Source organism: Myxine glutinosa, chromosome 2 (assembly GCF_964187855.1).
Source record: "Myxine glutinosa chromosome 2, kmMyxGlut1.1, whole genome shotgun sequence".
NCBI lineage: Eukaryota > Metazoa > Chordata > Myxini > Myxiniformes > Myxinidae > Myxine > Myxine glutinosa.
The window spans coordinates 180408275-180434251 of record NC_136262.1 but is presented as its reverse complement, the minus strand read 5'-3'; the positions used below and the strand labels follow the sequence as shown (position 1 = coordinate 180434251).

Below are 25977 nucleotides of genomic sequence, written 5' to 3'. Positions count from 1 at the left end.
AAGAATGGGATTCCCAAGGACTGTCACTCCCCACTGTTTATTTTTTTGTATTATTCCTCCTTTCCTCCTTGTGTATCTCAACCCACTCGCTTGGCCACATACATTTTGGAAAACAAGTTGGTTTCTGTCATGTATGAAGCTGCATATATTCAAATATTCAAAGCTGCAAATCTAATGCCAAGTTGGAATATATAGTTTTCCCATTATACTCAAGAATGGAAGGCTTCAGGGTGAAATTTATAACAGCTTCAGAGTTTACCAAAGAAAATGAACCAGACTATAACATTTAACAACAGTATCCCGAGGACACAAAGTTTGAATAGTAGTCGAGGCTCGTGAAAGAGTTTCAAGAGTGCAGCGTTTCCATCAGAACATAGGATTATTAAAGAAGAGAAAGATGGAATTGTGGTGGATACCCCATAGAGGCATAATTCACTAGCACGGGACCAGTGGGTCTATTGATGGTATGGGTGTGGCGTGCGCTCAGGTGTTGGAGCCACACCCCTTTAAGAGGATCTGGCAGAAGTCATGGGGGATATAAAAAGACGAGTTCCGGTCGGGTTTTAGTTCTGTAGAAATAAAGGAGCCTTGAACAAGTCAATGAGTTTTTACCCTCTCGTTGTCCGCAACTCCTACATTGGTGACCCCGTCTTGCTCTTGAACGATTTCGGAGCTTTGAACGAACATGGCGACAAGCGCAGTTTCGATCAAACTGCCGGAGTTTTGGGAACGACAGGCTGCCATTTGGTTCGCACAAGCTGAGGCCCAATTCGCCATTCGGAGCATTTCTGCTGACAACACAAAGTATTATTATGTCGTGTCTGCACTCAGCGGCTTCACTGCGACCAGGGTGGTGAGCCTTCTCCAGGATCCTCCGGAGGGCGGCAAGTACGAGACGCTAAAGGCCCTGCTGCTTGATACCTTCGAGCTCACTGAGGCCAAGCGCGCCCGTCAGCTCCTTTCTCTACTCGGGCTGGGCGACTCCAAGCCGTCAGAGCTGATGGACCACATGTTGTCTCTCCTGGGCAGCCACCGGCCATGTTTTCTCTTCAAGGAGCTGTTCCTGCAGCAGCTGCCAGGACAGGTATGGTCAGCCTTAGCCAACTCGCCCATTAAGGATTTCCACGCCCTGGCCAGGGAAGCAGACAAGTTTTTCTCCGCCAGACAACAATGCAGTGTGGTGGCATGGGACCCCGGCCCCGTCGAGCCTACGCCGCTGGCGGGCACCGTTGTGGCCGCCATTACGGCCCAGCGGCGGAAGCTCCCAGGCTTGTCTTTTTACCATGCAAGGTTTGGTCCCAAAGCCTAGGCATGCCGGCCTCCCTGCAGCTTCAGCGAGTCGGGAAACGGGGTGGCCGGCGCTCGTTAACTGCCATGAGCATCGGCCGTTCGGTCAGTTTGTTGTTCATTTTGGACACCGACTCCGGACGTTGTTTCCTCTGCGACACAGGTGCCCAGGTGAGCGTTCTGCCTGCGTTGGCATTGGACCGGGACGCCGGGAGTCACGGCCCCACCCTGGAAGCCACCAACGGCAGTGCCATTCAGACTTTTGGTAAACGAAACGTGGCACTGTGTTTTGGCGGGCAGCGGTCCACGTGGGATTTTGTCACGGCGAGGGTGTCCACCCCCTTGCTGGGCACTGATTTCCTCTGCGCCAATGGCCTATTGGTGGATGTTAAAAATCGGCGCCTCATTAACACGGAGACATTCAGTTCACTTCCATGCTCGCTGAGCGGGTCCGCCTCAACGAGGCTTGCTTGCGCGTTCTCGACCTCTGATGAGTTCGCCCGCCTCCTCGCCGAGTTCCCGGCCCTTACACGGCCCACCTTTTCAGCCGTTGTCGTCAGACACGGGGTGGAGCATCACATTCCGACCACCGGCCCGCCTGTCTACGCCCGGGCCTGACGCCTCGACCCGGGGAAACTCGCTGTCGCAAAGGCGGAGTTCGACACGTTGGAGCGTCTTGGCATCGTGCGACGGTCCGACAGCCCGTGGGCCTCGCCTCTCCACATTGCGCCGAAGCCGGGTGGCGGTTGGCGCCCGTGCGGGGATTACCGCTGCCTTAACGACGCCACTATCCCCGGCCGCTACCCAATCCCGCACATCCAGGATTTTTCTGCCTGCTTGGCCGGTAAAGTTTTTTTTTGTAAGGTGGACCTTGTTCGTGGTTACCACCATGTCCCCGTCCGGCCGCAGGACGTTCCTAAGACCACGGTGATTAGACCGTTCGGGCTTTTCAAATTCCTCCGTATGCCTTTTGGGCTCAAGAACGTGGCCCAGGCTTTCCAGCACCTGATGGCCAGCGTGTTACGGGACTTGCCGTTTATGTTTGTCTACCTGGACGATATTCCCATCGCCAGCACTTCCAGGACGGAGCACATGCTTCACCTCCGAGCGCTCTTTGAACGCCTCAGTCAGCATGGCCTTATAATTAACCCGGTCAAGTGTTTGTTCGGGGTGGCCTCAATTGACTTTCTTGGCCACCGCATCACGAGGGAGGGGGCCATCCCACTGCCGTCTAACGTGGAGGCTGTGAAGGGTTTTCCACGCCCCCTCACCGTCAGGGCCTTGCATGAGTTTTTGGGCATGGTGAACTTTTGTTACGTGCTCCTCCCCGACCCCCTGGTCACTGGTCAGGGTGTACCTCCGAGCCCCGAGAGGAGTCACGGCAGAAAAATGTGTTATTCTGTATGTCAAAGATCAAGGGAGAAGCCACCCCAATTGTTACTCACAAACAAATATTGTATTAAGATCACACAAGAATAACAGTACAACAATAATAGTATTCAAAAGTACAATCAATATGTCCTATGATGGTACCATCAGTTTTGTAATATTTAACTCACTGTGCTCCAAGTGAGTGAAACACGAACATTCCCCAATATCTCTTATTCTCGGCTTCGAGACGAAATTGATTCGCTCCGGCGATCGCCAGAACGAGGTCCAATCGAGACCAGCATCCCGTGCGGATGGCAAATACAGTCACACAGCCGAAGCTGCACAAAGGCGCCCTCAAGGCACCTGGGAAATCCCAAGGCACCCTACAGGCGACTGAGAGATCACACCCTCGGGTATGGACGAATTAACCTTCAAAAAGCCACGTCACACACACGCCCCAGATCGACGTCTGAATGCGGTGGAGATGGTCGAAAAGAGACGAAACCGCGAGCGAAGCACGAGTCCTGCGCGAGTCAAAATGGTCGACGACCCGGTCTCGTGGCGCACAGCACGGCGATGATTCTCTCCTGAAATCGATCGCAAAACCTGACATGCAGGTTGACCGGTCACAGCGATGACAACTCTGTCGTAGGAATCCCTTTCCCGGAAACCCGAAAGTTCGCTAGTGACTCTGGCTCGCCAACGTTCACTCCAGACCAAGCAGCCGCTATGCTTCTTGTCCGACCTCTCTCGCTCAGCCCTCTTTTCTCCTCATCCTCCGGTTCCCGATCCGGTTTCCTGTTTCTTTTAACATTAACTTTTTTACCTTTTGAAAACAGCTCATGAACAGTAAACCTTTTGAAAGCAATACTAGTATATGGAATCAGAAATATTTACAGTGGATGCAAACCACCACAACGGAAGTGACAAATCCGTAACACTTTTACCATCGTTTCGTGCCCCGTGTGGCCCAGATGATGCGGCACCTTTATGAGGCCCTCAAGGGCAAGCCTACCAAATGCGCCATCGACTGGACCGAGGAGATGGCCAAGGCTTTCACGGATGCTAAACTGGCCCTCGCCAGCGCAACCATGCTGGCGCACCCGTCGCCCAATGCACCGATTGCTCTTCCCACGGACGCTTCGGACTACGCGGTTGGCGCCGTGCACGAGCAGTGGGTCAACGGGGCCTGCTTTGTTTTGCTTTTTTTTAGCCGGCAGCTCCACCCTAACGAACGAAAGTACAGTACCTTCGATCGTGAGCTCCGAGGCCTCTACCTAGCTGTCCGACACTTCCGTTACCTGTTGGAAGCCCGCTCATTCACGGCGTTTGTGGACCACAAGCCCCTGGTTTTTGCTATGGCCAAGGTCTCGGAGCCGTGGTCTGCCCGCCAACAACGCCAGCTCTCCTTCATTTCCGAGTTCACGACGGACATCCAACATGTTGCTGGGAAGGATAACACGGTTGCCGATTGTCTCTCCCGGTCCATAGCCGGTGCGGTTCACCTTGGCATCGACTACGCCCACATGGTGGCTGATCAGATCTCCGACCCGGATGTCCAGGCCTGCAGGGCGGCGGTCACGGGGCTTCGACTGTCTGATGTGCCGTTCATGGACATGGGCACCACACTACTGTGCGACGTTTCTTTGGGACAGCCTCGCCCCATCGTACCCACCAGCTGGAGACGGCTGGTGTTCGATGCCATCCACGGTCTTTCTCACCCGGGCAGGAAGGTGTCGCAAAAGTTGGTGGCGGCGAAGTTCGTTTGGGATGGGATCAGGAAGGATGTGCGTGACTGGGCCAACACCTGCGTCGAGTGCCAACGCTCGAAGGTGCATCGCCATACCCAGGCCCCGTTGGCGCCATTTGCAGTGCCCGAGCGATGGTTTGACCATGTTAACGTGGACCTGGTAGGGCCCCTTCCCCCCTCGCGGGGATTCACCCACCTCCTCACGATGGTCAATAGGACCACCAGGTGGCCGGAAGCCGTCCCGCTTACATCTACGACGTCCGCCGATGTGGCCCGGGCGTTCATCGGCACTTGCATTGCCCGTTTTGGCGCCCCCTCGGACATCTCTTCAGACAGGGGGCCCCAGTTCACTTCAGAGCTCTGGGGTGCGGTGGCCCAGGGGTTGGGGGTAAAGCTCCATCGCACGACTGCATATCATCCCCAGGCTAATGGATTGTGTGAGAGGTTCCATCGCTCTATGAAAGCTGCTCTCAGGGCCAGCCTCCGGGATGACAGTTGGGCCAACAGACTCCCGTGGGTAATGTTGGGCCGCAGGACAGCCCCTAAGGAATACCTACAGTCCTCATCCGCTGAGCCCGTCTATGGCCAGCCGCTGTGGGTCCCCGGGGAGTTCATTCCTGACGCCACAAGCCCCTGGTCTGCTGCCCATCAGCGGTCGGTTCTCCGGAAGAATGCCAAGATGTTTGCACCAGGGCCGACATCTCAACATAGTTTGCCTCAGGCCCACGTCCCGCCGGATCTACGTACAGCGGAGTACGTCTTTGTTCGCCATGACGCAGTGACGCACACTGGGGGCCGCTTCAGCCGCTTTATGACGGGCCTTTCCACGTTCTGGAGGCCGGGGACAAGTCCTTCGTGGTCGACATCAGCGGCAAACCGGACCACCTTTCGGTGGACCGCCTCAAGCCGGCTCACTTGGACCTGGACCAGCCCCCTCGGTTGGCCCAACCCGCACGGCGGGGCCGTCCCCCGTCGGGTAAGCCCCCGGTTGGCCCGCCTACCGCCAAGCCGCTAACAGTCCCTGCTCGGGTCATCAGGGGTCGTTTCGGCCGGGTGGTTAAGGCCACCCGAAAACTGACATTTCCCATGCAAGTGAATTCTGGGGGGGCGCATGTGGGGGATACCCCATAGAGGCCTAATTCACTAGCACGGGACCAGTGGGTCTATTGATGGTATGGGTGTGGCGTGCGCTCAGGTGTTGGAGCCACGCCCCTTTAAGAGGATCGGGTCATGGGGGATATAAAAAGACATGAGTTCCGGTCGGGTTTTAGTTCTGTGGAAATAAAGGAGCCTTGAACAAGTCAATAGGTTTTTACCCTCTCATTGTCCGCAACTCCTACAGAATTCTTGTTCACCGATTCAGTGCAAGCCGTCTTTCATGGTCAGAGAAAAACTTTGACAAACGTTCATATAATAGCCTCTAACTCCAAGCTGTGTGCCAACTTCAAACCACATAATACTCAACACTATTTCAGAGGATTTCATGCACAATCTGGAAGGATAGTTTGACTGCAAGTGTTTAGTACATTTTAATATCACATAACAAACTTGGACTCCATTCCAATAAATCGGTCCCATATTGATCAGACTGGTACAATATGAACAAAAGCATCCCACTCGACATTTCATCTTTGCCTACCAGTGAGCGGGATGGTCGGGATAGTGTACGCCTCCCTTTCCTCCAACTCCAGCGTTGGTGCAGTAGCCTGCACCGCCGTCCCCACCGCTGGAACCATGACCTGGGGACACTTCTGCAGAAAATGTGTATTGACCAGGTCACAAAACGTTTTTGCCACCTCACTGTACTGAACGTCACAGCCCTCTGCAAAAGAACAAAGTCAAAGGTGTCCACACACATTGTTATGGAGACCGAGCTATTTAGTCATGCTGCACATTACAACTCGAGCAAGAATCGAAATGCTATCATCGGGGGATCATTGACAATGGCAAGATCAACATAAGATGCAAATATTAATAACAAGGTCAGTTGGGTTTTAGGTCAGGTCAGTCTTTTGGGCCTGCCACTGGTAACATGTAACGCAGTGCTACCCACCGCATGGTCAGGTTGTAGGTGACTAAACCGACACCCCTCACTGGCTTTGCTAGTGGAGAGGATGACTGTGACACCCTGCCAGGAAGAAAAGCAACACCTGACAAAGGGTGGATGAGTTCCCGATTGGGAGCCAACGACCATCCAGTAAGGAAAAGGTGTTTCCTAAAAAACACCCATCTGGATTGGACTGGTTTGTGTCATACCGAAGACTCTAAAAATGGTACATGCTGCTTCCTTGCTGGAGGTTCAATATTTAAAAGGACAGAGCACGGACAATCCCCATCGGTTGGCATCCATGGGAGGAGGAAATACCCCACTGAGTGCGGTGAGAAAGGCGGTGCCATTGTTACGATTTCGCTGGTACCCAGAGTATCCCGGGAAGTGACAGCTGTGGCGGCAGTGATGGCACTTCCCCCAAGCTCAGTGGCTGTGTGAAGTGTATGTCTCGTCAGCTCCATTACAAGCCTTAGAACATGAAATATATATATATATATATATATTACAGGGTGAATCAAAAGTAGCGCCCGCGCCCGATTTCTGTTTTTTCGGCTGTCAGATTCTTTCTGGGATGTCATGTTGTTAATAATTTTCTTGCAGATTATTAATTTTCTTAATTTATTTATTTTTGTTTTTGTTTTGCAGGTTATTGCTGAGAGTTTGGAATGTTACTGAATTTGCACCAAATTGAACCATGAATTACCTTTCAATGAATCAACGCATTGTGGCCGTGGAACATGGCAAAAGGAGGGGTGCAGTGTTGCGGTTTTGAGAACTCACACTTGTAAATATGACATCATTAAAGGTTAAAGGTAGCACCCCATAGATAGGCCACAAGCAACACGTAGGTCACCATAGGACATCAGTTATTTCATAATATGTGTAGATAAGGTCATGTTCCCAATAGTTGAATCTGCGTTGTGTCAATCAAATAAGAATAGGCCCCCTTGCGTTCATTCCGTCCATTTTGCCAGCCTCTCCCTCCAAGCGACGCCATTAAGCACGCTCCCCAGTCTGTGCCCCATGGCCCTTTCCAATTTGGTGCGCTCCTTGGCCAGCAGCAGCAGCCTTAGCTGCACGTAAGCTCGCTCAACGCCGCCATAAGCCACGAGGTGAAGCCTGGAAAAAGGGGGTGGAGCGCCAGGAAGAAGGTGTGGCCACGTCACCCAGCCATCAGGGGGGAGTCGGTAAGCCCTCACCAGCCAACCAGGGCTGGAGTGACATCGCCTGATAGGCGTGGCTTTTGGGCTTGCGGAGCGATCTCTGGCTGGATTATAAAAACGAGCGCACAAAGCCCTTTCACAGGACTTATTGGGAGAGCGCACATTTAAGAGGACTTGTGAAGAGGAGCTCGAGCTAATAAGGACTTGTTGGAAGCGCGCTTGGTAAACGGACTACTGTGATTTTGGAGAACTTACAGCGAAAGCATGTGTTGACAGGACTTATTGGGGGAGCGCACATTTGAGAGGACTCGTTGGAAGGTTGGCTTTTGAGGGGACTTGTTGGAAGCGTGCTTGGTAAACGGACTACTGTGATTTTGGAGAACTTACAGCGAAAGCGTGTGCCGACAGGACTTGTTGGGAGAGCGCACTGGTAACAGCACTGCGAGGACGAATGCGCTTGATCGTGGTTGAAAGGACTTGCACAATTGGCGCTTGCGTACAGGACATTGGAGAGGGGGCGTTTGGCGCGAGTGTGCAACTATTACGTACGCCGCCAGGATACCAGCCTTCCCCCCGTGATATAATTGTCCGTTCGCGTTACACTGTGAAGAGCTGCCTGCCGGGTTTTCCATCGCCCTGGATCGGAGCCGGACTGGAGCCTGAACGCGCTGGTGACCATCAACCTGTTCCTCTACAACCCCCGTGTGAGTGTCTGTGTGTGTGAGACGGGCCCGTTTGTCCAGGGAATAAGTTAAGCCTGTAATTAAGACTGCCCTGTGTACTTCTCCTTCCTCTTTCTATCTTGTACATTTCTTTCATTTCCTCTTCTTTCTGTACATTTGTAATAAATTGCCTTGTTCTTCCTGGTTTCCTCTTATCCAATCGCATCAGTCTTTTCTCTCATTGGGTAAGCGTGGCACGATTCGGAACCGCTATAATCGGGTCTAGTCACCTGTTAACAGCTCGGATCGCGGATTGCTATCCGCTCGGCATATTCCATCCATATCCGTGATTTGAGCGGGAGTTATTCCCTCGTTTTCGGTCGGCGTTAGTAATTAGGTAGTAGTGAATCCCTGGGCCTAACAAACCCTACCTAACGCCGCGCCGGGAAGGACGTTATAACTTCCAGGACTCGCGTCGGCCAGATAAAAGGACAAGGGGATTAACCCCCCCTTGACAAGGGGAGAGCCGACGTCGGAGATCCGTAACAATATATATATATATATATACATTGCATGACACGCTGTTTGGGTTACAGTCAGACAATCGCAGCAAGCAAGTTTCTCATCAAATTGAAGTATGTGGCAGCACAGGAGGGGACTTTAAATCAGCTGATGTGCAACACATTTCACACATGACTAGCTGCAGATAACATGTCTGTGTGGGAGTGAGAGATGCAGAATATACAGTGCCTTCAGAAAGTATTCATAAACAGAAAATATTCAGAAAGTATTGCCTGTGAAACACTAGGGCAACAGTTCATAGTTGCGTCTGCATACAGACCCTGGCTAGATTCGCTTTGAGGCGAGTGTGCGTACTGCTAGGTCATCCTGTCTGCCCAAATGAATAAAAACAACCAACACACAAATGTCATCCTAATAATACTACTCTTCCTCGATATGACTTACCATTACTCGTCTCGGTGAGCCGGTCAGCCACCCTCCGAATGGCGTCGCTCATCGTGAGCTCTCCGTGCTGTAGTATCTCCTCAAGCAGCAACTCGCCCGTGTCCCCGTACAGGGTCTTGGCCACATATATATAGCGAGAGTAGCGTGGAATGCGCAGCAATGCTGTTCGCACAGATTCGTAGAGCACAGGACCACGCTCCTTCGCCACGAACGTGACCATGCCATGCTGGATGAGAACGCACAATGCCTTTCGCACCTGCACAATACAGCAGGACCAACAGTCAGTACACACCAAATAAGTTAGACTGACGAACAGTCAGTACAACTTATAATGCAATATGCAGCACATTTGGTATGAGGTATTAAATCATTATAATGGCAGGTTAAAGGTGCCTTTTGAGCAGAACCGAGTCACTGTAAACACACAGACAGTGCTAATTAGCAGCAGTGCTAATTAGCTATAGGAATTAAGGCTAATTTTCCCCAGTACGTGATTTTCCCTCTGTAATTTTCCCTTTACGTTTTGCTGCCAACGCCGGCCATGAAAACCTCCTTTAACCCTCTGGAGTCTACTTTTAAACCATTACACACACATCGAATCCAAGAGGCAGTAATTGCGCGGTAAATTTGAATGTGGTTAGAGCCAATAAATTCGGCTTGTAGACATTTCGGCGCATGCGTGAAGCCGATAGAATCGGCTTGTAGACTCCAGACGGTTAAACAACATTTAGCATGTTGGCAGGAAGCCAAGCAGAGCTGGTCGGGGCTAGCCCCGCCCCCCCCCCCCCCCCCTCCAATGGATCTAACAAGGAAAAAGGCCATGCCCCAGGAGTGGTTTGATAGGAAGGGTGAAGAAAGAGCTGGCAGGCCATGCCCCTGAAGGTTATGATTGGCCCAGAGGATGTGGGCCAAGCATGGGGTGATTTTGAAAAAAAGCTTTGCCATTGGTCGGTGTGACGTCATCGAGAAGCTTCCAGAGACGTTGGTGAATAGATCGGGCAAGGAGGCTGGCCATTGTTTTTGTTTTGTTTTGTGCGCTTTTGAGATCTTTTGGAGCTTTTGCTATATCGGAGTGAGGAGTTTTTTTTTGAGGCTGTGGTGCTCTTCGGGGGAGCTGGGGGCCGCGTTGTGCTTGCTGGCCAGGAATCGAGAGGAGGCTGTCTTGGCTGCTTGCTTCACGCCTCAGCGTTTTGACGCATGGCGCCGCGCCATTTTGGACGCTTCGACACGGGCCTTTTGTTGGCTAGCGTCACCTTACACTGCCGACCTCACCAAAATAACTCGGACAGGCTAAGTGCACTAATAAGGAAACATTTTATTTTTATTACCTTTCCCCTAGTCTGTTTTTTGTGTCTGAGTGGAGGATCCTCAAAGTAGCGAATTTTAGTTTACCTCAGCATTCATTTTATTCCTTGGTTTATTTTCATTAAAATCACTAGGGCATGCCCGTACTATATATATGCCCGTACTATATATCTATCTAAAATTATATCCCCCCCCTCTATTTACATGAAATGGTTTGGTCCATTCGCAACGCCAAAGCGAACGGCGAACGGCTTGCGAGTACAGTGACAATCCCCCCCCTCTATTTACATGAATGGTTTGGTCCATTCGCAACGACCACAGAACCCCCCCCTCTATTTACATGAAATGGTTCGGTCCAAAGCGAACGGCTTCCGGAGTTTGGTAAAGAAATCGCCATCGCGTACACAAACGCGCAGGAAAGCGAATGAATCGCAAATTCGTTTTTATTAGTTTTAAAACATCGTTTAACGCCAACATAGCGCCAACATAGTTTGCAAACGTGAAATAAATGAATACGCTCTCAAATGTGCCATCCGAGGCAGAGTGTGTCCGCCACGTTCGGCACACGCGCTAGTTCGCTGCTCTCTGATTGGTTGAATCGTTTTTTGGACATCGCTCGGTAAGTAATTGTCCGATTAATATGAAACCTTGAAAAGGCACATCCTCGGGTCCCCAGCAATATACCTGGCAAGTTAAAAGTATATCGGACCCGTGGTTGTCGAGAAACAGCGGTCACAGACAAACACACAGACAGACACACACACACACACACAGAGATTGCTGGAATTATAGATAGATTATTGTTGTATTTTCATTTGTCGTGTTTCCGTGTTGCTTTTCGTTCCGTTCAGGTAAACGTCTCGCAGCCTCCATCTCGCACGCACTCATAACCGCCATATTCTGGAGGTCGCCCCGGAAGTAAAAAACATTTGGCTATTCGTCATCCGGCGGTCTTAATCGCCGGTGACAGGACAATACGTTATATTGTAGCAGTTACCGGAAGCATGACACAATTACCGTGCACCGGCCGATGACGCAACCGGCGAGCGGTCACTTGTCCGGACTCGCCCGGGCGTGTCCAGACTTGCCCTTCTCGGGCGAACACGTGACTTACCGATTTTGCATACCACACCCCGCCTGAGAGGCGTGGCTTTTGTGTGTTCAGTTTGTGATATAAATTGCCGCCCGTTCGAGGGGCAGATTCAGTGTGCTTTTGAGTTCTTTGGTTTTGAGCTAAATAAATAGCTCGGTGAAACTTCGTTCCTGTGTCGTCCATTTTTTCTGGCTTTATAGTGCGAGCACAGCTCCCACAATATACACATTACACATATTATACGTTATATACACATTACATATATTATACGTTATATACACATATACTCATATACATATTATACACATATTATATTGTATACACATTATATTGTACATACACATATTATTACACGTGATATGCACATATACGAATATACATATTGTTACGGTTTTCCGCCGCCCTTCTTCCCCTTACCAAGGGGGGATTAAGCCCCTTGTTCTTTCTGGGCCTGGTGGAACCGAGAGACTTGAAACGCCTCTTCCGGGCACACGCAAGGTAGGGTTTCGGGACCAAGTCTCGCTCGTACCTAAATACCCGCGCCTCCACGGAAGCGGGGAACCAAGCCTCGCACGAGCCACGTGTAATTTGAGTACACCGAGCGGATTGCGTACCACGTGGTCCGTGCAGTCACCGTTAATATTGGACCCCGATTAGAGCGGTTTTACTCGTACCACGCTTAGCCAATGAGGGAAATCACAAGAACGATCGAATGGAAGGAAGAACACAGGTTTAATTATTATTCCCAATATTATGTACAATGATCGGTAGAAGCAGGGACACAGATCAGAACTTAAGCAGTCTTCTTCTTAATTCCCAGACTCGGGCCCGTTCACACTCACACAGGGAATTGCAGGCAGGATGATGTTCAGGCCAAGCGCGCCTACTTGGTCGTCCAGGAACGGCCCCGTCCGGCTCTCCTCGGTCCCAGCACGTCCCGCGAAGATGGCCAGCAGGTGGTGGAAGGATCCTCGTAGCGCGTCCCTCGAACAAAAGGCAGCCGATGAGGCAGGAAGGCAAAGTACGCGTCTCTCAGCACGGCTGGCGGTTCCACAGCGCGTTATCACTCGCGTAACTCAATGCACTATATGCGGCTCGGCTTCAAGCTCAACCGAGCGTCACTTTCATATGAGCGCATATCCTGGGTTCATGCGCGTCTTTCGCCGATCTCGTATCTTTCAAAGTCCTCTGCTGACCGCCAACTCACCGCACTGCTCTCTTCAATCCAACTCAGTCCTCATACCTCAATTGCTCATGGGGACTTTGCGCGACGGGTTATATTGACACTCCCTGAACCTTCTCGAACCTTCCAACCACGCCCTGTGACGCAGTGCTGCCGCCACACCCTCTGAGCCCTGATTGGCGGCTCACGCTTACCGTCAGCTTCTCTGCCGCCCTCATGCGGTCTCTGCTCGATTTGCCAGGCCGGCCTCATGTTAATTCGCGCCAAAAAGCCCAAAGGCAGCACAAAGAGGCATGAGGCAATGGAGGCGGGATAAGGCAATGGAAGTACGAGAAGGACCTATTCTCCTTACTCTACTCAACGCAGAACTAACACCGGAAAAGGACTATGCTCACAAATACTAAGAGATAACTGTACTATCGCGAGGCTACGTGTTGTTTGTGTGACTAACTATGAGGGGGAAATTTAACCTTTATTATACAACTGTTACCAAAACTCAAAACCGCAACACATATTGCAAACCGCAAACACATATTATTATACGTTATATGCACATATACCAATATACATATTATACACATATTATATTGTATACACATTATATTGTACACACACATATTATACGTTATATACACATATACTCATATACATATTATACACATATTATATTGTATACACATTATATTGTACACACACATATTATTATACGTTTATATACACATATACTCATATACATATTATACACATATTATATTGTATACACATTATATTGTACATACACATATTATTATACGTTATATACACATACTCATATACATATTATACACATATTATATTGTATATGTCGGGATTTCCCCCCCTGGAACTCAAGAAAGAGGCACCTTTGAAGCAGCAAGTGAGGTTTAATAATCGAGCAAACACAATTGTGGAGCACGTCTTGAAATCGCAGGGCCTTGTCACACAAGACCGTGCATATACACAGTATATTGTACACACACATATTAATATACTTTATATACACACATACTCATATACATATTATATTTTATACACATTATATTGTACACACACATATTACACTTTATATACACACATACTCATATACATATTATATTGTATACACATATTTATATTGGACACATTATTTTACTTTATATACACATATATCGATATACATATTATACACACATTTTACACACACACACACACACACACACACACACACACACACACACACACACACACACACACACACACACACACACACACACACACACACACACACACACACACACACACACACACACACTTCAATGACGAATCCGCTTTGAAGAAAACATAAATCTTTGTAGAAAACCGCGAGGACTCGGCTCGGCCTTACTGAGCGACGCGACTCAGGAGTGACCACTCGGCATGGATATGGAAACCAACGTGAACCTTTCTTCGTCAGGTGTGCGGGTTAAAATGGGACCCCTGTGACTGAGAGATGACGTGAGAACCTCATTTCACTCGCCTGGCTCGAGGAAAGGCCGATCCGTGTGACCAACTGCCGTAGATACAGCGAACCGGCATGGACCAGCTCCGTACCGACCCGGCAAACCAGCTCCCCGAAATGTTCCTGCAATAAGTACTTGCACAGTCGTTCTTCCACCTCTGTCATGATGAAACGGAACCGTATGGAGACGGGGAGGAGTAGGGGGAGGAGCTACATCTTCTTCCGTGGAGGGGGGCGGAGCTACACTCATTTCGAGAATTCGAGGTCGAGGAGGCTTTTCCTTTCCTGAGGGGAGGGGATGGAAACCTTAACCGCAATCCACACTCCACAGAGATGAAAAAATATTTTGTCACTAGTCTACATAGTGTCTCGTTAATGAGAAAGCGTTCGGGCTTTATTCATTAACTACACTATAACCATCCCAAAACTTTCAGTCATAGCGATGATCGCTCAAAACGAAGAAAAAACTGCGCCTGACGCTTGTCAGGGTCAAGTGGTCAACCGGTCAAGGTCAACTTCCCCAAGTCTTTGTTGATTACCGTGATTGGTTATTTCCATTTTTACGAGTTGAAGAGATTTGATCAAAGGGTATTTTAAAATGGACTATTATTATTATTATACAGTATTCTGTTTTTTAAACGCAGGTTCTGTCATATCGTGCTCCTTTTATTGTCCTCTTCATGTCGACCATGACAACAATGTTGACATTTGCCTGTTGCCAATTATTCGATTTCTTTCTTCGTATAAATATTTCATAACAAAGCTTGTTTATGGTTGACAATCATATGTAAAATTTATTGTGTATCTATATTTTGAGATTATACATTTTGAAACCTCTTGTTGATGGAGGTAGAAAATAATATCATCAACAACAACAACAACAACTCCAACACGTCGAAATTACGGATGTTAGGTTCTTCGCTCAAAGAGTCATAAGCCTCATATCCACATATTCGGTTACCCTTACAGACGTGCTGGTTCTCTGTTCTCTGCGATGTACCAGAATTCCACTATCGCGACCAAGACAGAAAATGAACTTTGGTCTTCCGAAGCCGTGTCGTCTCTGGGTCGAACCGGTAAGCTTTAAGAGACAGGTCCCTCACTTGCTTATTTTATACCGGTATCGCTTGTTATTCTCTGATCCCTGAACTGTACGTCATAAATAAATAATTGATTCGAGCAACGGGACATTTTGCAGTTTGGAGAAACCATTATCATTAAACGTTTCCAGAATAACAAAACGGGAAACTCGAAAGTGGAAAACTACAAGTTTTCAAGTTCAATACTTCAAGTATCGCAAGCGACTATCACGAGCCACTGTCACGAGCAGCTATCACAAGCAACTATCACAAGCAACTATCACAAGCAACTATCACGAGCCACTATCACGAGCAGCTATCACGAGCAACTATCACGAGCCACTATCACAAGCCACTATCACGAGCGTCTATCACAAGCCACTATCACAAGCCACTATCACGAGCGTCTATCACAAGCCACTATCACGAGCCACTATCACAAGCCACTATCACGAGCGTCTATCACAAGCCACTATCACAAGCAACTATCACAAGCCGCTATCACAAGCCACTATCACAAGCAACTATCACAAGCAACTATCGTAAGCAACTATCACAAGCCACTATCACTAGCCACTATCACAAGCAACTATCACAAGCAACTATCACAAGCAACTATCACAAGCCACTATCACTAGCCACTATCACAAGCCGCTATCACAAGCCACTATCACAAGCAACTATCACAAGCAACTATCGTAAGCAACTATCACAAGCAACTATCGTAAGCAACTATCACAAGCAACTATCACAAGCAACTATCACAAGCCACGATCACAAGCCGCTATCACAAGCCACTATCACAAGCAACTATCACAAGCAACTATCGTAAGCAACTATCACAAGCCACTATCACTAGCCACTATCACAAGCAACTATCACAAGCAACTATCGTAAGCCACTATCATAAGCCACTATCACAAGCCACTATCACAAGCAACTATCGTAAGCAACTATCACAAGCCACTATCATAAGCCACTATCATAAGCTACTATCACAAGCCACTATCACAAGCAACTATCACAAGCAACTATCGTAAGCAACTATCACAAGCCACTATCACTAGCCACTATCACAAGCAACTATCACAAGCAACTATCGTAAGCAACTATCACAAGCCACTATCATAAGCCACTATCATAAGCCACTATCACAAACCACTGTCACGAGCGACTGTCACGAGCGACTGTCACGAGCGACTGTCACGAGCCACTGTCACGAGCCACTGTCACGAGCGACTGTCACGAGCCACTGTCACGAGCCACTGTCACGAGCGACTCATGAGCCACTGTCATGAGCGACTGTCACAAGCGACTGTCACGAGCCACTGTCACGAGCCACTGTCACGAGCGACTGTCACGAGCGACTATCACGAGCCACTGTCACGAGTGACTGTCACGAGCCACTGTCACGAGCGACTGTCACGAGCAGCTATCACAAACAAGTATCACAAGCCACTATCACAAGCAACACTCACTAGCATCCCTTACGACAACACTCGCGAGCAACTACCGTAAGCAACTATCACAAGCAACACTCACAACCAACTTAAGTGAGTTTACTGAATGTGGAGATGTGAAGCTTTGCTTATTTGTCCCTCGTTACTGCACTGGGTTGGATATCGTTGCTAAGGATTGCGTTTCAGGGATGGTCAGCCCAATGTTTCCATCTAGATTGATCCATATGTTTATATCGAGATCTCTAAGCCGGTGAGCCATTGTAAGCGAGCCGTGATGTTTCAGAATTCAAGGTGAGAGGTCACGGAGGTGTCCCTCCTCCGACCAGGCCTAACAACGGCCAATGGTGAGTAGAGTGGGGAGGGGCGTAAAGCATCATCAGACGAGTTTGACTGAGCTGATAATAGGTGAGGGTGAGGAGAAATGGAACGCCACACCAGGGGCTGCGCCGGACCTAAACTACGAACAGTCAAACAATGCCTCGCCCAGCCAGAGTCACGCCTCTCTACCTCCCCTCTGCAGCGGCTCAGGAGCGGCCTGGAATCATCTCTCTACGGAACTATCGGAATTTCCCGCCATCTCTTTTCTGTGTTTTTTGAAACCCCTCTGTCTTTTCTGTCGTGGTATGATTGTGGGCCCATTTAACAACCTCCTGTTCGTTCATTGACGCCGTGGGCGCTTATGCTCGGTAATGGATTAAGGGGTTTGTTTTATTGCTTCTTTTGTTTTCTTCCCCATTACAATCATTTGTACTTTGTTAAATAAATCTAATTTGTTCTCAGGTGAATTCTGACTGTGATGGCAGCTTCATTTGGTGGTTTTGCATACCTGTTAAGGGAAATAATTGGCCACGGTCTCCACACCGTTTATAAGACTGCATCACATGACTTGTGTTGCTCGGCCTAAATTATATCCAGTCACATGACGCCCATTGGCGCAACACTGGAATGCTTTGTAACTCCCAATCCGCATGGTAACGTGGCCTTCAGACGCAGATCCTGCAAGGAAGTCTCAAAGTGGTTGACTGTTTTGGTCGCTTTGACGCGACACGCCAGATTTGAACCAGGTAATTGGGTTGGGTCCGACAACCGTTACAATATATTTATTTCTAGATTGATTCATGTGTTTATATGCACAACCTATGAATGATCACCACTGCATACAAAGCTAATACCTTTGATGTGATGGCTGGGGTGATATGAGGAATGGTAGTTAGAGTACTGACTACTGACCAGCAGGACTAATTATATCTGAACCCACAGATTCAAAACTTGGACGGAAGGTGTCCATCGCTCTGCATACCATCGAACAGTCACTGAGCACGTACAACCTGTCTGAGGTCTGCATTGCTTTCAACGGTGGGAAGGACTGTACTGCACTTCTGCACTTGTACCATGTTGCTGCCCGAAGGTACCTTCAGAGAGGATCTTAGGCTTCGAAGCTGTTCTGCCAGCCGAGATTGTAGTGTAATGAGGGTAAAATGTAAATACCACATCCATTACCACAACGCCCTTTCTTCTCCCCAAATCAAACCACCTGGGGATTCAAACACAATTACAATGGTCCGTCATGCCTCGTTCCCTCTGGAACAGCCCCGTCCCACCTCGTCCCCTCTAATGCGGCTTTGTCCCACCTCGTCCCCTCTAGTGTGGCCACGGTCTCCCTTCTTTTCCTATTCCACCCCATCCCCTTCTCTGAAAGGACAGAAGGCATGCTTTGTCTTTAGACATGTATATCCTTTATGTCACCATGTTTAGTTGATGTTGGGTATAACTTTCGTAGTCCCTCATCACCTCACTACCTTAACAATGGAATAATCTCTATTCACCACGTACAAATAGTTGTACACTTGATGCTTCTATTTTATACGTGGTACATTGAGATTTGACGATGCCCTCAAAATACCACGTGATTCGGTTTGTGTTTTTGTTACATTGTTCATTCTCCGTTTCTCCGTTTCTTCATAACTGGCAATTTGACTGATGTTCCTCCTCCATGCAACATTCCTCCTCCATGCAAATGTCTTTCTTGGCAGGTGCTTTCCTGGGAACAAGGAATCTCTGCAAGGCCTGTACATTCGCGGAAGTGCTCCATTTCCAGAGCTTGAACAGTTTATAGAAGAGACAAAGCAAAGGTAGACTTAATTGTTTGTCCCTTAGGCAGCATGACATAAACTTGGTCGGTCCTCACCCCTTCCTATTAGGCTTCGATTGACTGGGGGTCGATTGGATATCTCAGAAGTGGTGTACATGTCTGAGTTGTCTGGTTTGGGTTCAATTTCTGAGGGAAGATGATTCGACGATAACCACGGTGCTTTGAAAGCAGTAGATTGTATCATAGAGCCAGGTTTCTACATGGGGGGTGGTGTGAGACAGGTGCTCACCATCTTGGGGTCCCAGCGGGGTAACATAGTATATAATTGAATAATAATTGATCCAAATCGGACTTGAATACAAGTCACGATGATCCCTGTACGAATCTCCCAGTAGAGTATATACCGATGCCGCTTGTATCAGAATGGTGAACGACTCCACCATTTTAGCATTCCAATACAGCACCTTGCTTTTAATATATATATATATTGTTATGACTTTTGGGGTGGTGATATATATAGATTTAGGTAGATCTGCATAGGTAGGTGTTCCAAAATCGGGCGTGAGCAAGGCCCGCTCACCCCACCAGGTTATTTTGTGTCAATATAAAAGTTATAACATTTGAGGACCTAAAACACAATTTTGAAAGTTTGTGTGTTTAGTGTTACATAGAGATTCATCATCTTTCTCCAATCAAACGAGTGGATCAAGAATTTGCTCATTACGATCGGAGTCTGTTTCAGCTTCTGTATCTGTGGCCAAAATGGGCCTACTTGCAGCATTTTGGTTTCATTCAATCTTTTCCACACTAAGGCACATCTAATATAGTAACACCAAAAGCTAAACTTTTGGCACAGCAAATGGCATTTTCTGTAGGAACCTCCTCCCCAAATGTCGTAAACTATTATACCCTGAACAGCTTTGAATAAGTTAACTAATATCCATGCGAGGATGCAACAAATGTACCATTAAAGTTGGAATAATTTGAACCTGACGGCCACTGATGCTCATTGGTGACGTCGTTGATTACGTGGGGGCCTACAAGGCCAAATAATCTATTAATTAATATAAACCGAGTAACAGCAAACAAGCATGATTCCTAAAAACAGAGTGAACAGTAAATCTCCATACAAAAATGATCTCACTGCGGAGCTTCTCCAAAAATGAGGCAATGACCTATTAAAAAATGTGTATCTAAACAAATGTGAACCTTGACCGTGATTGTTATCGGGCCGTATCGTACTCCATGCAAGCATGCACATCCACCTCAAGCACGCGAGGTCGTTTTGCAACTTGACATCCCTCTCTTAACAACCTCGAGCTCAAGCCAACGTTTAATGGGAATGCTTATTTTGCTGTCTGCTACAGATCCCAGGAATTGTTTTACCCCCTTAATCCAATTTTTTTTTAAAACTAATTTCATTATAACCCTGCATGAAAGCTTGCGTTGCTCTGTCATGCTAGCGTTGAAAGCTAGCATAGCACCCTGAACAAATTGCAAACTCTGCCAAAATCATGTCGGTCGAATGGTTCGTGGAATGCCTGGCTTGCCGGTTTGTGGAAGACTTGTGACTGAAAAGTTCCCCAGCCGACCCACAAGGTGGGAATAATAGGGGTAGTCGACTGGCATCTACTATTCTACTATAGACGTATTCATTCTCCGTAGTCTCGTGCTTTTCTTTTTCCCCTTTTCCAGTGTTGCTCTAACTCAGCCTTCCCTTATTCGCTCCACGAATTGCTCCATGCCCCAAAACGATCATGCTAAGATTGCGTATTTGAGATTAAAATGATGCCATTTGCATGTTATCTTCAGCAGTCAGACTAGAGTAGGCCATGAACCAATATATGAGAGCACTGCTTGTTATGCACTGAATGCAGATGTTTATCAAGTGTTTATAATTACAAACCTTCACACATGTAACACAAAACAGTCTGCCTTGTTTGGCATTGGAAGCCGGCTTTTCCACCTGTAAGCATCCTCTAGACTAGAGTCTAGAGGATGTGAAATATCTTGATTCCATTAAAATACTCGTACAAGACTCTTGTTTACTGATACCTTGTGCAAATTGCAGGTATCTCCCTCATGTCTACCTCAACATGAAGGAGGTATATTGCACTCCATTAAAATATTACGATGATACTCCACCGAATGCCAGTGATCATGACTGCCATCGATCACACGGCCTGCACGTTGGCACAATGGTTGCTGTAGTAAATCTACCACTTTGTCTTCCCACCTCTGAAAGGTATGGCTTGAAGCTGCTCATCATGGAGGGGAGCGTGCACGAGGCTTTGGGCCGACTGCGGGCGGACCGGCCTCTCATCCGTGCTGTCCTCATGGGGACCCGACGGACGGATCCGTACTCGTGTACCTTAACGCCCCTGTGCCCTACGGACCCCGGCTGGCCGCGCTACATGCGCATCAACCCCATGCTGGTGATCACCCTTGCTGTTCCTCGTCATGTGTTTTCAGTCTAGCCATTTTGAGGAATGCTTGGAACAAATTCCATTTTGACAATCGCACTTTAAAATAAATCAACTTCAACTCGATATAACCAACGATTAAATGTTAAAAAAAAAAATTGTGTGTGCCCTGAATGCACTGTATTTATTTATTTTGTTTGTTTGGGGAAAATCCCATTGTGATAATTTTTTATGGCATTGCGGATCATATCTGTTCATTATAATGCTCAAGGTTAGGGGAAGAGCGAGTTGGCAAAAGGGGTTAAAAGGTAAAGTAGTGAGAGTGTGGATACAAGCAGAAATAGCAAGGGAGTGAATTGACCACAAAAGAAGATGGGAGGGAAGGAAACATTAACCTGTGCATGAGAGAGTTTGGTTGCATTGGGTTAATGGGGTAGAAAAGATTGTGGGTTCGGATGGGGAATGACATGAGATGGTGGTGCATCACCTGTTTGAAGCCCTGTCGTGAAGAGTGTGATTAAACAGCCTCTGGAAGACAATTCCACAGAAGAGCTGAGGTGCACACTCAGCCTGGATTTTGGAAGTATAGCCAGGAAGGGGTTGCTGTAAGAACACGGGCATCCTACAGTTGCTGGAGAGGGTTGGATTACCGAGCGAGTAGAGAGAGGGTCGGAGGACTGCTCAAATAGAGACTTGAGCTTTGGCATCTTCAGGGGAAATTCCAATATTCTTGGGAAAACAGTGCAACCTCCAGGGAAATTGCCTGGGATTTCTAAAGATGAATCGCTTCATACATGGCCCCCTTAACCAACGGGTTAACGGGTGTTGTGCTGGCTAGCACATTGCTGGGCCGATGTAACCTGTAAGTTGATGTGTGATGGAGGATGATGTGATTTCTCTTCCATTTCCAGTAAAGGTTTTTGTAGTTTTAGCAACCTCACACTCATGTCCTTCACCTCTACAGACAATTTTGCATAATGTTCATGTTAACCTTTTATTTTATTGATGAGGTCTTCCGGCAAATAATGCTGTCCAAGATGAGAGATGATATAATCTTGTGCAAATTTTTAATCAATGCACCATCAATCCATCATCCCTTTTTGAGTAGTGATGGTCATGCCCTGTTGATGTATGATTACTTTGTAAGTGAATTAGATCTTTTTGATATGACAACAGTATTCTGTAACTGCTGTTTGAGGTGTAAAGTTCCATCTGTACGATAATGCAACTTCCTCCAATAGTGCATTCAGAAAGTATTCATACCCTTTGACTTTTTTCACATTTTGTTGTATTACAGCCTGAATTTAAAATGGATTAAATTCAGATATATTTTTTTCTCACTGATTTACACATAATACCCCATAATGTAAAAGCGGATTTTTTATAGAGAAATTTTTACAAAGTAATTAAAAATGAAATATAGAAATATCTAATTTACATAAGTATTCAACCCCCTGAGTCAATACTTCGTAAAACTACCTTTGGCAGTGATTACAGCTTCGAGTCTTCTTGGTATGTTGATCAGCTTTGCACCTCTGGATTTGGGGAGTTTCTCCCATTCTTCCTTGCAGATTTTCTCAAGCTCTGTCAAATTGGAATGGGAGTGTTGGTGAACAGGAATCTTCGAGTCTTTGCACAGATTCTAAATGGGATTCAAGTCTGGGCTTTGGCGAGGCCACTCAGGGACTTTCACGTTCTTGTTCTGAAGCCATTCCAGTGTTGCTTTGGCTCTATGCTTGGGGTCATTGTGCTGTTGGAACGAAATCTTCGCCACAGTCTAAGACCTTTTGCACTTTGAAGCAGATTCACCTCAAGGATTTGCCTGTATTTGGCTCCATTGATGTTGTTCCCTCTATCCTTGCAAGTCTCCCAGTCCCTGCCACTGAAAAGCATTGCTACCGCATGATGCTGCCACCACCATGCTTCACGTTAGGGATGGTGCTAGATGGGTGATGAGCTGCGCTTGGTTTCCATCAGATGTAGCTCTTTGCATTCAGGCCAAAGAATTCAATTTTTATTTCGTCAGACCACATAATCTTTTGTCTCATTTTGTCTCATGCTCTTCACGTGCCTTCTGCAAACTCCAGGCGTGCTGTCATGTGACTTTTTCTCAGGAGTGGTTTCTGTCTAGCCACTCTCCCAAAAAGCCTCGATTTGTGAATTGCTGCAGAGGCTGTTGTCCTTCCAGCAGGTTCTCCCATCTCAGCCAAGGAACTCTGTAGTTCTGTCAGAGTGGTTGTTGGTCACCTTTGACCAAGGTCGTTTTTGCCCAATGGCTCAGTTTGGTTGGACAGCCAGCTTAGGGAAGAGTCTTGGTAGTTCCATATTATTTCCATTTCCTAATGATGGAGCTCACTGTGTTCTTGAGAACTTTCATCACTATAAATTGTTTTATGCCCTTCCCCCGATCTATGCATCCTCACAGTTCTATCTCGGAGTTCTACAGACAGTTTCTTGGACTTCATGGTAGAGTTTCTGGTCTGACATGCACTGTCAACTGTGGGACAACTGTGTTTCTTTCTAAATCATTTCCATTCAATTGAATTGGCCACAGGTGAATTCCAATCAAGTTGTAGAGACATCTCAAGGATGATCAAAGGAAATTGGATGCACCTGAGCTCAATTTGGAGTATCATAGCAAAGGGGTTGAATACTTGTTGACTTGAGACATTCCAGCTTTTCATTTTTAATTATTTTGAAAGAATTTCTAAAAAATAAAAAAAATCCACTGACATCATGGGGTATGATGTGTAGATCAGTGACAAAAATCTCAATTCAATCCATTTTTAATTCAGGCTGTAACACAACAAAATGTGAAAACGTCAAAGGGTGTGAATACTGTAACTGTCAGAATGTTTTTCCCCTCTATCTCCACGTAGACCCCACCTGGTGAATATGAAAGCTTATGCAGCACGATTAGAATGGCGTTGCAGCGGAATCGTACCTGTAGCGGCCCTGACATAACCATGCCGTTTATTTTTCCATGGCCTTCTCAGGACTGGACATACCATGATGTCTGGAACTTCTTGCGATGCCTGAAGCTGCCTTACAGTATACTGTATGATAGGGGGTGCGTATCCATTTCATATGTTACTGATGATGATATACATGACACTGTTGTTTTTGTTGTTCAAGAACTACATTTTACAAGCCGATGCTATTATCCTTACAAGTGTGTACGAGTATAAGCAATAAGTCTCTTGTGCCAGGTTATTTATCCAAACATTGTTGCGATCACACTACGCCCCTGCAGCTACACATCACTGGGCAGTGCATCAAACACTGAAAAGAATGCAGCATTGCGTTACATCGACACTACCGGTGTAGTCAGATACCTGCCTGCGTACTCACTGACCGATGCAGAAGCGGAGAGGACCTCAAGGAGTTGACACGGACCGGATTCTCAACAGCCGCATCATTGGGAGACGGAGCGGAGCCTTATTTATGAACTTTTCTGTAATTCCTGAGTGATTAAAAAAATTCTAGCTCTGATAAACCGTCCATAATTCACAAGGATTTCCTGAATTGATGATATATATCTATAATTTATGTACCCTTGAAAAGAATGAAGATTCAACGATTTTTTTCGTCCTTCCCTGTGTATGATGATACTGTTTAGTGACGAGGGTCATGGAGGAGCTTTTTTTGTATATTATTAGTACTAGCGTGACTCGGAGCGCTCCGCACGCCTCACCACACGTCGTTTCAGAGGGGTAGACATCTTTGACCATTTCGGTGTCTTTTGGGTCTTCATGGTGTTTTGGGTCTTTTGGATCCTCTGGGCCTTTAAGGGTATTTTGGGTCTTTGAGGTGTTTTGGGTCTTTGGTGTATTCAGAGGCTTTTGGGTCTTAAGGGTCTTTTGTTTCCTCTGGGTCTTTAAGAGTTGTTGGGGTGTTTTGGTTATTTGGGGGTATTTAAAGTGCAAGTAACAAAAAATAACTTCCGGTCCGGTCTGGAGAGGACGCTGGCGTTACTTGTTCGCCGCTTCTCCGACTGAGTCATTGTACATAGTCTGCTTTTCTGGTGGTCGTGGCGGCTTTTTGGCCATTGGGTCTGCTCTCTGCTCGGTCCCGGCTCTGCTCCTGGCTTCGCCTGCCCGGCTCTTCCACTGTTGCCTCAGGCCCACTCTCGTTGTTTGCGGCCGTTGTTTGCAGCAGCGGCTGTTTGCCGCTGCGGCCTTTGTTGTCTTGGTTTGCGCTGCGGCTGTTTGCCGCTGCGGCCTTTGTTTTCTTGGCTTGCGGCTGCGGTCGTTTGCCGCTGCGGCCTTTGCTGTCTTGGTTAGTGGCTGCGGTCGTTTGCCGCTGTGGCAAGGCCTGCTCGTCCTCCTCGGCTCCTGCCTGACATGGCTCTAAGGTACTCCGCCGCAAGGCTTCTTCTGCTCAGCACTTACTCCACCCCATCATGCATCTCTGCAATCAAATACCACGGACTCCTGCGACGACCCAGATATATTCATAGAGGCTCTGGTCGTAAGTTTGTTTACTTACAAACAGGTCACTTCATTCCCGTACTCTGGTCGGCTCAGCGCACTCCGACTCATCGTCCCAGCGCACCTGGTCACAGCAACGCACACGATCGCACCTCCTGTCTGCAAACC

The 25977-nt window shown here is 47.6% G+C and overlaps 2 protein-coding genes across 4 annotated transcripts in view; one reads left to right on the top strand and one right to left on the bottom strand.

The window, feature by feature from the left end:
- Positions 1 to 14847, bottom strand: part of POLR3C (RNA polymerase III subunit C) — a 38460-nt gene extending 23613 nt beyond the window's left edge. Inside the window, exons 1-3 of one of the 3 annotated variants that reach the window (XR_013622416.1) lie at positions 14344 to 14554; positions 9250 to 9505; positions 6048 to 6230 (exon numbers count right to left, since the gene is read on the bottom strand). Coding sequence is in view for 1 of the 3 variants with exons in the window: in XM_068106673.2 (XP_067962774.2) it covers positions 6048 to 6230; positions 9250 to 9505; positions 14344 to 14490 (586 nt within the window). In the remaining 2 variants the exon portion in view is untranslated. Of the gene's footprint in view, positions 1 to 6047; positions 6231 to 9249; positions 9506 to 14343 lie in introns of all 3 variants that reach the window. The other 2 variants (XR_010983242.2, XM_068106673.2) reach the window with 2 other exon arrangements.
- Positions 14848 to 15183: 336 nt separating this feature from the next.
- Positions 15184 to 24961, top strand: LOC137421027 (FAD synthase). Its single transcript, XM_068106676.2, has 6 exons — positions 15184 to 15401; positions 18125 to 18272; positions 18898 to 18996; positions 21202 to 21391; positions 24376 to 24449; positions 24633 to 24961. Exons 1-6 carry the CDS (start codon positions 15320 to 15322, stop codon positions 24766 to 24768), a joined length of 729 nt encoding a protein of 242 aa, XP_067962777.1. The 5' UTR covers positions 15184 to 15319; the 3' UTR covers positions 24769 to 24961.
- Positions 24962 to 25977: the final 1016 nt, after the last annotated feature.

Excerpts from the sequence above, each read along its gene's own strand:
- LOC137421027 (XM_068106676.2), top strand. The coding sequence starts at position 15,320 with ATGTACCAGAATTCCACTATCGCGACCAAGACAGAAAATGAACTTTGG. Across the intron at positions 15,402-18,124 it reads GTCGTCTCTGGGTCGAACCG|ATTCAAAACTTGGACGGAAG; the intron begins GTAAGCTTTAAG and ends CTGAACCCACAG. Across the intron at positions 18,273-18,897 it reads TACCATGTTGCTGCCCGAAG|GTGCTTTCCTGGGAACAAGG; the intron begins GTACCTTCAGAG and ends CTTTCTTGGCAG.